A 14,464-nucleotide genomic window follows, 5' to 3' on the forward strand; every position below is an offset into this window, starting at 1 on the left:
AAGATGGGCAAAAGGTCATGTGACAACATTTTGACCTTGGGTATCACAAATGTAATGGCACCTGACGAGATGAGGCAGACCCATTGTCCAGCCAAATGTGAATGTATGTCAAATTTCCCTTACCCAAATTAGATTTGTGCCTTTTACGAGTAGTACATTGCAAGCACAGTCCAACCGCACCTTGATGTTAAATAACAAAATGGAGATTAGTTAAATCACCACTGAGTTTAAGTTGCTGGATTTTTATTTTAAACAGCCATCAATAGCCAAATCATGTAACCCTTATTCATGTGACTAATCCCAGAAATAAGACTACTCACATGAGGAAGAGTTTGCAAGACCAGATCACTCTGGTAGCAATGGCAGCTGGTCCTAATATAATATCATAAAACAGCTTCATGGACAGGATGATATAGCCAACACTAGACTCTTGGGTGAGATCTCGCCACACTTGGGCCTCCATTTTCTTGTGGGCGGGTGGATGGGTATGTGTGTCGCCAGTAGGTACGAGGACACAGAACTTTTGAGGAGTTGACTTGGGGCAGGAAGGTAAGGAGAGGACCAGAGGAAGGGCCAAAGGGATTATTCCCCACTCCCAGACTTGTCAGAGAGTTAATGCAGCCTGTATTGGACCAGAAAGTTTTATGTTTTCACTAAGACAGCCCATGCCAAAGTTCAAAATGTATTAACGTGCAGCCATAAACTACTGTTTATGTAGCTCTTATCCTGACTAAAGATGAGGTAAACACTAACTTGGGATGACTAGAGCTCTGAGAACATTACTTGTAGAAGGGGAGATATTTATTAGAACCTGAAATAACTAAAATACTCAGCAGTCTCATGATATAAACACATTTTCTCCCTCTTGTACACTGAATTAAAACTGCTTTCGTGGTAGTATCACCACACTATTTTCTTTTATATTACTACATATTTTTCTCTGAAGCATTCAGGGGAGGGTGGAGAAAGCACTCTTCAAACAGAACTTTAAGAAGCTTTTTGTGCCAATTTTCCTATGGATATGTCATGTTGGGTTCTGTCCGTCCCTGTGTAACTCCTGTTATGTCATGTTAGCTTGAAGTCATGTAACACAATATGACTGATTCATGACGTGGCATGTCACTCTCTGGCATGTCAGCTGAAAAGCTGTGCAAATCCATGACTTACATATGTATATACACACACAGCTCTTAAAAGTGTTTTGGGTTTTTTAGCTCTTTTTGCCTAGCAGGTGCTGACACATCCATTCAAAAAGTTGAAAAATACGAAAAAATTACAAACCACTTAAGGTTTGTTACTCAAAGAGCTTTTCTATATGATCCCAGTACACAGAATATCCCAATCCCCAGCATTCCTAAACATAGACAAGGTTTTCTCTCCACACATTCCCAGTTGTTGGGAGATATCTGCCCATCTTTAATAGATCATCTAAGATCATCAGTCACAATGCTAGTCTATTTTGCACTTAAAATGCAGCAGGAAATGAAAAGACTAGAAACTAAAACAGCCCTTGAGAACCAAATGTATTAAACACTTGTGTATCACACAACTAGCACATAAATACACACAACTGTGAACAAAAATCTATACCTGGTTTTATATGTGGAGGAGGATCCTCAGAGCCCCTTGTTAAAATCTTATTACAAAACTGAATGGAAGGGTGTGTCACTCTTGGCTTCTGATTGGAGTTACTCCTAGTCTGGATACTGCTAAATCGTTCTTGCCATGGAGTAATGAGGGTCAGAAATATACTTCTGGAGAGCAAAGTTTATGCATTTGCAGTATTGCCAGTACCAAATGTTCAAAAATCATGAGTCAGGCCCCCCAAAATCATGAGATTGGCTTAAAAATCAAATCATGAGATTTTATTAAAACAATACACTTTGGGTTTTTTTTATTTGTCTTCTGGTTTTTGAGCTTTGGTATACACCTAAGCTTCTGAGGAGGGTATTATTCTCCATTTTAACAAGGTCTACACCCAGTCTCTTTTTAAGTCTCTCTCACAAACATACTTCACGTTACACAAACTGAATACTGTAGTATATTACAAGCAAAGTACTTCACATTTTTTCTTTATGAAACAAAATATAAATATTTGCAGGAAAAGGCACATAATATAATTTCGTGTTGCCTCCATCCTGGGTTGTGGAAAAGTCTCTCTTTAAATGGGAAAACAAAATAGATTTTCCCCATCTCAGATGCCTTGTCTCTGCAGCGACCCCCAGTTACCTGAGATTCTTCACAGGTTAAGGGGGGGAATATCTGTGAAGCCCCTTGTTAAGATATGAGCAGTGTAACAGTGGGATGATCTGAGAGCTGTGCCCTGGAGAGGAATGCTTTACACTGTTAATAAAAAAAAAATCCCTGATTGAAACATTGCAATATTTCCTTAAAAGTAAGACATGGGTACTGCTAAATAGGCTTCTATCAGACTTAGTTTAAAACTCTTCTGCCTGAACATGGGGTCAGAAGGCCAAATGCAAACCTGGTACAGAGTGAGTGCATGCAAACTACTTCTCAGCAGACAATTTAACCAGCTTCTAGAAGCTGCTTGCTCTAACAATACTGGTGTCTAATCTAATGCCTATTTTAGTTAATGCAAAGGCTCTTATTGACTGGAACGGGCAATGGATCTCTAAACCCCTTGGAAATTCTCTTTCTGTGTTTAACAAAAGTTATACATTTGGTTAATAGAAAATCCACGTGGCTGCTCTGTGTTTTTTTTATATCACTGGAGAGTCTGTTGTTATAAGTGAACGAAGAAATGAAATATATGGTCCGACAGAACTTGCACTTGTGGAGTGGAAGGTTTACTGCCTGACACAGAGGGGCATCTAGTTTCTTTCCTGAAGAAACTCTTAGATTCAGCCTCCTGTGCTCCTTCTCAGCTTGTCTCCTGGATCGTGAAGGGGTTAAATGGCTGGAATACTGTTGCTTTATGAGTGGGACAGTATGTGCTGCTGAAATGAAACATATTCTTTGCTGTAGGACATCTATTAGCTCAGTGTCTACACAAAGTAAATCTCTATGACCAATGACCTTTGCTTGATAGGATTTTAATACAAAGAAACAAGCCAAATGTTAATGCAGATATCCCAGTATTATACTGGTGCATGGTATTTTTACTATCTACATTGAAGCTCTGATTTAGTATGTGGCCCTTAGGATGTATACAGTCACTCTCAACAATTTGCAGTGGAAAGGAGAGTGATCATGCCCACCCTGAGTACCTTTTATGCTCTCCCTACCCTCAACATGAACTTCATCCCTCTCGCCTCACTCCTGGTTCCTCCTCACCAACCAAAAAAAGCCCTCCCACTCAATCAAAACAACCCACTACCTCCTTAGCTTTCCCCTAACACCTATATCACCAAACCCAAGAGTTCAAAAATCATGAGTCAGTCCCCAATATATCATACATTTGGGATTATTTTTATTTGCCTTCTGGTTTCAAAGTTTTTTTGGATACACTTGGGTCACATTTTCCAGCTTTTCTCTGGAACCATGAGGACTAAAACTCACTTTAAACAAATTGAAAGTTAAAATTCTCAAATAGTCATATGACCCCAGGAGTTGGCACTTCAGGAAAAACACCAAATATTGCAAAATTCTTGATAAAATCTTGAGAGTGAGCAACACTCTGACGCTCTGCTTTATGAGCTCTGGAAGACACCACCCTCCATTGTCTCCTTATGCTGCTTGCCCACTTCTCCCATGTTGCTAGCCTCTCCTCCCTGCATGGAGTCTCTTTTTGCTTTATTGTTGTATGCAGTGTCATTGTAGCTATGTTAGCCCCAGGATATTAGAGACACAAGGTGGGTTAGGTAATATCTTTTATTGGACCAACTCCTGCTGGTGACAGAGAGACAAGCTTTCAGGTCCTGAAGAGAAGCTTTGTGTAAGCTCAAAAGCTTGTCTTTCTCACCAATGGAAGTTGGTTCAGTAAAAGACATTGCCTCCCACACCTTGTTCTCTGTGTCAGTTGCTCTCTGCCCCTCACCTGCCCTCTAACTCCTCCACTCCTTCTGTTAGTTTCTAGTTGGAAGGTTGGAGAGCCTGGAATTGGTAGCAAGGGAATGTAGCTAACCAAGAAGGCAGGGTGAGAGAGAGGAAAGGTGTTCCCAGGAGCGGACAGCAGGGCAAACCAGGACCAAGACCAGCCAAGCTACACACTCACTCCTCACCCAGCCACACTTTCCAGCACCCTTTCTCCTGCCCTTCATGGCTCAGTCAACCTTGAAATTAGATGATCCCCAGGTGACTTCTTAGAGAATTACCTAAGGGATAAAATACTGGCAAAGGATTGATGAAAAGAATAACACAACCCAGAAAGCCAATCTTTTCCCCATTTCATCATGTTGCCTCAGATTCCATGCTGTCCCTCCTGTTATGCTTTAATGAAACTGCTAGGCTGGATGGCAAGCTGGCCATGTCAGCTCAATAGCCATCCTAGCAGCTGTAAACAATTGTGAGGTTCCTTTTTCATTCATTTTTATTTTGTTTCTGTAAAATGCTGCTCTTCCTCTATCAGTTTTATGCACCAAATGGTATTTAGGGGCGGGGGGGGGGGGGGGTCAGTTCTTTGTTATACCACTTCTACAAAAAAAAACAAAAAAGCCCAGAGAGATTGATCTGAAACAAAAACACTGGATCCCAATGCCCCTGAACTCTGGGGAAGTCTGAATCCAGATCTGAACTTTGTGGCCGGCCTATATTTCTAAAATGGGCCAAACAGAAACTTCAGATCCAAACATTCTAGTGAACTTTGGACATATTTGGATCTGAATCTGTGGCTTAGGCCAACTGCTAGTAAAAACATAATATGTCTGATTCATTTCTGCTGTACTCCAGTTTAACGCTAGTGTAGCCTTACTCATTTTAGTGGAAATCAGCTTAAACTGCTGTAACACAGTGGTGAGTCAGGCCTGGTATTTTTACAGGTCAGTGTCTTTGGTGCAACAATGTGCTATTAACCCATTTGGAGACTGGTTACATTCTTTAGCCTAATGCACGTACAGCTGCTTGGAATAATTTCCTGACCTCTTAATGCTTTGCAGTAAAGGAGAGTTTTGGGGAGCTGTTTGACCTCTTTACCAGCTCCTGAAAGCAGTAGTACTAGGAACGATGTGATGGTTTCAAGCAATGCTGTCTGGTTAATGCTGTGGGGCCTTTTTCCACAAGGACTGAAACCCAGAAGGAACTATTCCCTTGTAGGAAAAAAGGCAAAATGTGGTGGGGCTTTCCTAGTTTGCACAAGCTAAGTAAGGCACTGATTGATATGGTGGGGACCTTAACAGAGTCGTGCACATGGAACTACCCATGTCATCCCCACTTTGCACAGATGTGAAGCAATCAGATGCCTAATTCTGAAGCCATATGTTTTAGAAAAGCAGGGCCTCACTTTAATTTTTGTCCCTTTTTTTTTCTGCAGTAGCAGATTTCAAAGGGTCTCTCTCTCTCTCTGTTTTGTATTCTTCTGAGCTTGCATTATTAAAAGCGCTGACTGAGCCTGACAGAGCTGGCTCACTAGTGGCTGTGCTTGAGAGTCAGACTTCTGCCAAAGAGACATCATGATATTGGGAAACAGAGCTGGGAAGAGTTAACCTGAAAGGGAATCCTATGAGTCCTTCCATCTATTTAATTTATTTTTAGGAGGAGGGCAGGGGAGAAGGCATTGTGTAACTGCATTTTTGTTATTGTTTTTTAAACTTTTTTTTATTGTGCAGAAAGATGTTTTATTTTATAAGAGTATCACAAGTTCTATCCAACTATATAATTTCACTGTGCTTAAAAAACTGTGGTTAAAAAGGTCAGTTTCTGTGCCTAGCTGTTTGTGTTTATTGAGTATAATGAGAAAAGGAATGGAGAGGAAAATACTATCAGTCACCCACAGTTCTTTCCACGTATTTCATCTAAGCAACATGAGACAGTAAAGGAAAAGATTTCCAGTTAAATGGACAGGTTGGCTACATTTTATCCATCAAGGAATGGACATAAACACCACCTAAGTAGTACAGTAAGTGTCAAAGTTGGAAAGCAAGTGCCAGTCACTTGCTCTGTATATATCACTTAATCTAGAACATGAACTACTGTCATGTATTAACTGTTTTACAGCTGTGTTCTAGCCCTGTTGGGTGGTTTGGGAAGGGCAGTAGGGAATGTGAGCCTTGAACAATTATCCTTTTGAACATGGCTTAAGTTCACTCTGGTTTAACTGCAGCGTGGATAGGGGTAAATGCTGTTGCTCGTTTTTGACCCAAATGTTTAGTCAACGTTTGGGACCTGGGGATGCTCCAGTTGAGGGTGGAAACTGGTGATGGAATCTTGTATTTTCTTTAATGTAATCTTGTTTATTTATAAGGAATGTACAAGGTCCTGCTTCTCCAAATGCAGGAGGAACTACAAACAAAGGAATAGTTTCCTAGCTTAGGGTCACAAACCTCTTTAGCCAACACCATACCCAAAACATTCTTTCTCTAGCATTTTCCAGATTTATACACTGCTCTCATAGGTCTGCTATTTGACCTGCTTCTTTTTGCCACTGTCTCTCTCACTTTCTATTCTCTATTCTTTCTATTTTCTATTCTCTATCTCTCTAACACACACACCCCTATCCCTGAGCAAAAATCACTCTCCCTACCCAGTGTAAAACTCCTAGGCAGGTTCATTTAACCCTTTTGACTTAGGTGGGAGGGTTGTGATTAATTTATCCTGACCGTTATGTTAACTGAAGTGGGAGGTCACACCCAATCTCAAAGAGGTCTGTGACCATGCAGTCACCAGTACCTCTCAGCATAACATTATTCTACTCCAGTGCCAAAAATTCCACTGGATTCATTTACAGGGATTTCCAAACCAGTGGAATGGAAAAGGCTGTGTCCAGTCCAGAAATACATACAAATAAATAAATCTTGCAAACCTTCCAGATAACCGTGCTGCAAACAGAGATCCAAAATTCTAATAGTAATGGAGTAACTCACGTTTATACAGAGCCTTTCATTCCAAAAGATCCCTAATACTGTATATATTCTAAAGAAGAATAACTTCATTTACTGATTAGTCACCTTTGAGGCATAACTCAGCAGCTGCTGAACACTTACATCAATAAAGAGGCATATGGTTGTCCTTAGTATACGTGCACTAAGGTGTTTAACTCAGTTCCAGTCTCTCTCTTCTAGCACCATGCAGCTAAGTTGAAAACAGTTTGGCCCCATCTACATTAGCAACCAAACACTATCTACTCCAGTTGAAGGCCACAATGGGTCATCTTCCTAATGCAGACAGCCCCTTCATGTCTTTGATCTACCTCACAGGGTTGTTGTGAAGGACAATTCATTGTTATTTCCAAAATGCTTTGAAATAATGAGGTAAAAAGATGTGATAGACGGGAGACTGTTGATATTCTTCATTTGAATGAGCCGTGTATTCAGCATCTATAGAGTGAAATAAATTCCTTACCTGTAGCATGTTCAATCATGAAAGCCAACACCATCACATAACAGGAAAGCCCTATCTTAGGTGCAAAAAACCTATCTTGCCACTCAACAGCTAAGCTACTGTAGTAGTTGGTGGTCTGATGGGAGAAGCAATCTAATGCCAAGATAGGTGTCTGAGTTAAAAATCCCATGTACAGAACAGTAGACATTAAGATTCTGATTCTCTGCTATGTCTGAGCTGGAGTCAGATGTAGTGGTCAGGAGATACTAAAGCTAGCTAGTTGCGGCTTTCTGATTCAGACCCACCCAGGCCTTGTGTAAAATAGAGCAGGAGTGGTCCTAATCTAATTTACACTGCTGGCACAAGGTCTCATCTCCTTCATCCCACTTCCTCCTTCTCATTAAGCAGGAGGCGAGGACGTGGCTGTGCAGGTGACTGTGACACCAGCTCAGTCTCAACAGATATTCTCCCTACATTAGAGAACTGCCGAAGAGGACTCTCCAAACAATTTAAGGCCAATTTGCACTGCATAAGAGAATCTGGCCCTAGGTCTTTGAAGTTGATTCTGGTTACAGGCACCAAGGCAGATTTTTAATCCATTCTTTACTTTGGTGATCAGAGACCCAGACAATGAGAAAATAAAGTACCATCCTCACTTAAGGATTCACACTGACATTTGTGTGGATATTTTCAGTTGAAGAGAATCTGATTGTGTGTATCTAACTGGTTAGTGCTGTCTCTGGCTTGTCTGAAAAACATTTCCTTTCCTTGTCACAACTCCCAGGTGCTACTACTGAGCAAATAGTAACTTCCGTTCCAGAAGTATTTGAAAAGAACAAAAACCATGATTTGGACACTGTATTCTGTTGTCATTGATGGAGACACAACTGTGACTCAGGTTAGGGCTGGGGTCATAACAAGGTTAAAAGAAATGCACCTAGGAATTCTCTCCTGTCACGTTTCACACTGAATTGCTCTTGTTTTTTGCAGATGCTGAAGACAATGCTTTGTCGAGTATCAAGAGCCATTTAGCTGCATTTACAAGCTACACTGAGCATAGGCGCTGACTCTGTGGGTGCTCCAGTGCTGGATCACCCATGGGAAAAAAATAGTGGGTGCTCAGCACCTGCCAGTGGGCCCTGCCGATCAGCTCCGCCCTCTCCCCCCTAGGCCGCCCAGCACTGAACCTTACTTGTGCCTACCCTCACCCTCCCACTTATGCCATAACCACCTTGAATATCCGACGGAACAGCATGAAAGCACTTGCAGAATCAGGGCCAAAATGTGCTTAAAACAGACTCTGCAAATCCAGCACAATTTGGCAGATTTAAGAGATAGTTGCCTTTCACAGGGGCTGTGGAGGAGGCCTTGGTAAATTTGAACAGTGTGATTAGCATGCCGGCTGTCACAAAAACTGCTAAAGGAGAAGCTGTGTTAAAATCCATTTCCGCAAGATACACACATTTTCTTTTGGATGTATTCCACCAGCTCTGTTTCTTAAATCAGTTTTTCTGGCAGACAGATTCCATTCTGGAAAAATGCATGACACCAGCTCAGTTTCCTGCTTGAAAACTCAACAGAATGCACAGCAGGATATAATGGTGTATGTCCTCCATGGTTTCCTAAAATTCACACCACAAGAATCTGAGAAGTGAATTTGAACATTTGGGGACACAACTGTTGAAAGGCAAGTGCGACACAGAAGATGGCAGGTTAGTCTGCACAGTCCAGTGCTCAAATACTGGTGAGGGCCAATGATAAAAGGCTTGCCAACACAGGGGTTGCCAAGGTCTTAGAGGGGTTTCAGTGATATCTTCATGTCTTACTAGATTTAAAGGATGAACCTTGGCAAACTCCCCTTGATGTTTCTCAGCATATCGAGAGCCAGCAGTTGTTCCATCGGGTGCTGAGGCCGACTTTGAAGAATCCTTGCAAAGAGCAGTAGCGTAACTGTAAATTTCTAGTCAAAGGAAAAAACTCATGTCTTTTCAAAAGTGACCCAGATGTTTGCCACCACCTTGAAACACGCTCAAATAGTGGGGCTGCCTCCTTGTCTGTGGATCCTTGAGCATATTTCCAAAATTGTGCCAGTGTAAACTGTGGGCTGCAAATGGAGATTCAGCAAACAAAATCTCCTGAAAGCTCATCCGAGGCACTAACTATTCATGTATGGAGACTTTATGTACTGCATCTTAACGAGGCTTTTCCCCTAGAAAGACCACCATGGTTCAACTTTATGAACCATGTTTCCTCTGGAAAAACTGGGCTGTGAAACTCAGATAGGTCTTCATTGGTAGTAGCTGAAATAATGAGGTAACACAAAGCGAATAGTGTTGTAAATGTTGGTGCAAACAAGCTTTGTAAAACCAAAGGAAGATCCATGCAGATACAAACTAAGGCGTATTAGCATGTATATTATACACAGTTTAAACATGAATGATTCGGTTTCTGGTGCCATCACACACTCATCACAGTCTTCCTAGCTAAGCCTTTACCCAGCTTTAAAAGGTTCATTCTAATTAGCGTAGGCACTATAAAGATTTCTTTATCACTTAGTATTATATATATATATATATATATAAAAAAAATACTAAGTGATAAAGATAAAGATAGATATAATTGTGGTCCTATGCTGAGTTCAAAGCTCAGTATAGCACTTGCACAACACCACAGGCAGGTCAGGTGACCTTTCTCCAATTCTCCTCTCCCTGGTGCTGAGGACAGACAAAGTGATATGTCTGTCATACGCCATTACCATTAGAACAGAATCTTGTTCTTTTATTACAACTGAACTCCGCCGGATTTCTCAGCAGGAATGCTAAGTGAAATCAATGTCTTGGGTTTCCAGGCTGAGCTTGGAGGTCACAGCCACTCTATCATTTCTCAGCATTATCCTTTCTCTCTCTCTCTGAGCCTCCAACTGGCACACAGCAGATTGAAAACAGCATGCATCAGAAGGCTCATGCTGCACAATTTTACAGCCTTTTGGAGACCCCCCTCCCTTTCCTAGCGGCCCACTCTTTTTTTTTTTTTTTTTCCAATTTGAAAATAAGTTCTGTTTGCTTATAAGTTCTGTGTGCTTCCTCAGAGCTGTGAGCCAAAGGCACTGGAACACCTATGAATAAGGAAAAGCAATAAAAGGCAAGGAAGAAGAGAGCTGATTTTGACAGCTGTCAGGAGGATGGTTCTGCCGACATTACCAGTCTGGTAGGCCTTATAATTTCATGAGTGCCACAACATAAATACTGTCCCCCATCAGATCTCATCAGACATTCTGTTTGTGCCAGATAGATCCAAAAACAACACTGGGATCTTAAGTGCAGTGTAATCTCTTTAACAAGCTGTTGGACACATCATCCAGAAAACCCTTGTAAAAAAACCCAAAACCCTCTTGTTAACCATACAAACAACTGTTTGAAAAAAAGCACATTGCCGGGGGGCGGGTAGGAGGGAAATGGTTTTATGATTGGCAGCTTCCACTACATAAAAGAGATGCCTCTAAGAAGGAAAAACTTTGGGAAGTCAAAAAGTCTGCATTGAGAAGTGGAGAAAGAAAATGTAGACCTCCAGGTTGATTCTGGGTCCTAACATTCCTTTCATTTTTTGACCGTGTATCTCATTGAGCTGACAATGCTATTATTTATTTGGCAGGCTATTTTTAATCCATACAGCTTTACTGTTAGGCTAAAAACTAAGATGCTACTGTCAATTCAAGGAATCTCCTCTGACATGATAAAGGCAGCGGACAGCATGCCAGAGGACACCCAAGGAAAGGAAGGACACATTTCATCAAGTTTTTCCTGTCACTTAAATGGGGATGCTTTTTACTTGTTTTTCTTGGCTAAATCCTTGCTAGTTGTTTTACAATAACTAAGGTAGCAAGTGCCACTCCAAAATGTGACCAGTTTCCTTAGGCCACTTGAGAAATAAATTGAGCACATCTTATTCTGGGCAGTGGATTTAATGAGTTGATCCTTGGTGAGATAGAGCAGCTCAAAGATTAGATAATTTAGAGATACAAGTAATAATGAATGGAATTTTCAAAAGCATTTAAGTGATTTAGGAGCACAAATCCCATTTAAAAGTCAATGGGACTTGTGCTCCTAAATCACCTAGGCCCTTCTGAAAATCCCAGCTACTATATTTTATTACATATCTATTATTTATATCTATCTATATGTAGATATAAACACAAATGGCAGCCCTTATTCTGCAACCTCTGAGTTGTACGTATGCAAGTAGTCTCACTCAACATCACTGGAGCAGTTCCATTGAACACAGAACTTAATCTTGATTCATTAACATGATTGGTTCAGGTTTCTTACCATTCAACTTAGGGTGGATAGGGGTTGCTGAAACAGGCTCTACAATACATTAATGCTAACCCAAAGAGGAAAGAAATAAAAAGATAAGGAAGCCATTTTCTTCATGGTCTTATGGTCCACTGTATTGTATGCATATCTGATTTAAATTGATCAAAGTCACAGATGTTGATTTAGCAACAGAAAAAAGGTGTCTCTAATGTATTTGCTATGTTCATTTAACCTAGCTCACTTTGTCCAGGCAAAGAATATGGAGGGACAGAGCGATATAGGAGCTTGAAGGTAAGGACAAGTATACTCAATTTACTTTGAGAAAATCTGATTTTGACTTCAGCAACCAAATCCTCAACAAACAACTGCTGAGAAATGACAGAATCTCAAATTAACATCACTTGGCCAATAGTCCAATGAAGTTTCAACATGTTATGTGGATACGATGCATTCTGTGCCTTTGTCTTAGCTGTGGTCAACTTGCCAAACACAGGCGATGTTTTGAGGATTTGACGACAATTGCTAACCTGACTTTCGAAGAGAGCATAAATCTCATTCCTCAACCACCTCCAAATTACTCTGGGTAGACCCCCTTCATTATATAAACAAGATTAAAATATGTTCTGTGATACAATGGCCACCAATTGAGAGTCAGTCCTGCCATTGGACATGCACTTAGGGTCCCCACTGATTTCAGTGCATGAACCCCAGGGCAGAATTTGGCTCTGGATGAGATGCCATGCTGCTATCATCTTTTGTTGCAGTACCACTTATATGGCTATGGGTTAAATGTTAGGGGGGAAATTGTAGTTGTGTGCTAGAATGGTAGGCATGCAGTCTTAGTCTTTTGCACATTACCAAAGGATGGAAGAAATAATAATCTTGTGGCTCAGGCATTAGATGGGACTCAGGAAAGCTGTATTCAGTTCCCAGCTCTGTTACTGGCTTCCTCTGTGACCTTGGGCAAGTCACTGACTGTCACCATGCCTGAATTCCCCATCAGTTAAATGGGGATGAGAGTATTTCCCCTATTTCATAGGGGTATTGTGAAAATGAATCTGTAACCACCTGGGAGGTATCATATTGACACCATGTAAACACTGAGAGAGAAGCAAACACCTGCTCCTTTAAAACGACACAGTACCTTGCTTTTGGGTGGAGGACTGTTTGTGCTCTTGTCTGTGTGGATACTGGTAGGGGAAACAGCAGCACCAAGATTGCCTTGGGGTATGCCAGGTATCTTGCCTCCTGGAGACACTTGCATTGCAGCAAGCTGAGCAGCATACAACTGCTGTAAAGAAAAGACAGAAGAGAGAGAGAGAGAGAAAAAAAATGAAACATTGCCAATAAACAAATAAAAACATCTTTCAAAAATTTCTCCTACTACTGTATTTTTTTCAGGCTTTTTTTTTTTAAAGCTAGCACACTGGCATATTTCAAGACAGGAGCTGTCACCTCAACTTTTGTGAGTCATTTCTCAGGGGAGGAATGACAGACATCACAAGTGAAATGGCCTAGCTTCAGCGTGCATCTAGAGATTCAAAACAAATAGCAATAGCCCAACTTCATGCTTTGCCTGAGCCATTTGATCAATCATTTTGCTTCCTGAAAGGACCTGACCATAAGAGCATCCCATCCCATCAATATTATATTAACACTCAGCCTGTGACATTTACAGTCATCATATTGTTCACTCTGCTATTATGTTACATGCCTCTCCCTTACTCTGTGTGTGGCCTGCCAATTTTGACTGTAAGCTCTTTGGGGCAGGGACTCTTTGCTGCTTTGTGTTTGCACAGCACATGCCACAATGAGGCCCTGTTCTCAGGTGGTCCTCGGGCACTACTGTAATAAACATTAATAAGAATAAATTATTATTTTGCTTTATATTACAGTAGCAACTAGAGGCTCCAATCAAGACTGAGACCTCTTTGTGTTAGGTGCAGCAGAAACATATGGTAAGAAAAAAATGTTCTAAATATTAAAGGCCCTGTGCCATCAAGGGACTTAATGACGTTTTAACTTTAAGCACTGAATAGTGACATCAAAATCATGTGTTTAAAGTTAAGCACCAACTTAACTGCCTTGCTGTATTGGAGCCAAGAACTGAGAGGAAATAGGTAATCTGTGCATGCAAGCAACCTTAACTCACAAACAAGAGGTGAAAACAAACACCATGAGCAAGAAAAGCAGTGTGTGATACGACACAGACTGATTCACGTATAGAAGAGAACAAAAATGAAGCTGGATAGAAGTCTGGATGGCTCAGGGAACTGTTTACAGGATAACAGAGTCAGTTTCATCAGGCCAGACCAAATCCACGGTGACCCGGCTTGGGGAGGATGTTCCAAGCAGGGCTCAGCAAAACAATGTTTAACAACCCTCAAGGTACAAAAATACTGCCTCTGGGTATGTGCACAAATATCACACCGAGTATATATTCTCTGTAAAGAATATATGATGGTGTGGTCAAATGTGCAGGTTTCTTTGCCATGAGTTTAGGATAACTTATATGGCTCATTCATAGTGAAGACACAAGTGATCTATGCAAGCCATCCCAAACCTGGATACCTCACCACTATCATGTTTTTTCTGTATAGCTTTTCCGCCTGTACTTGTGTCCAGTCCTGATCCTTTTATTTTTTTTTTTTTAAATCTAAGCTGCTTCTGCTCCTTTACATTTAATTAATACTGCTCCAAGTCCTTCCTTATTT

At 41.0% G+C, this 14,464-nt stretch overlaps 1 protein-coding gene across 6 annotated transcripts in view; it reads right to left on the reverse strand.

Annotated features, from left to right (window-relative positions):
* Positions 1–14,464, reverse strand: part of SOX5 (SRY-box transcription factor 5) — a 547,399-nt gene that overhangs the window by 53,497 nt on the left and 479,438 nt on the right. For all 6 annotated transcript variants that reach the window (XM_073318355.1, XM_073318369.1, XM_073318362.1 and 3 more), the window contains exon 9: positions 12,895–13,041. In XM_073318355.1, coding sequence (XP_073174456.1) covers positions 12,895–13,041 — 147 coding nt within the window. The remainder of the gene's footprint in view (positions 1–12,894; positions 13,042–14,464) is intronic.

Source organism: Lepidochelys kempii, chromosome 1 (assembly GCF_965140265.1).
Source record: "Lepidochelys kempii isolate rLepKem1 chromosome 1, rLepKem1.hap2, whole genome shotgun sequence".
NCBI classification, from domain to species: Eukaryota; Metazoa; Chordata; order Testudines; family Cheloniidae; genus Lepidochelys; species Lepidochelys kempii.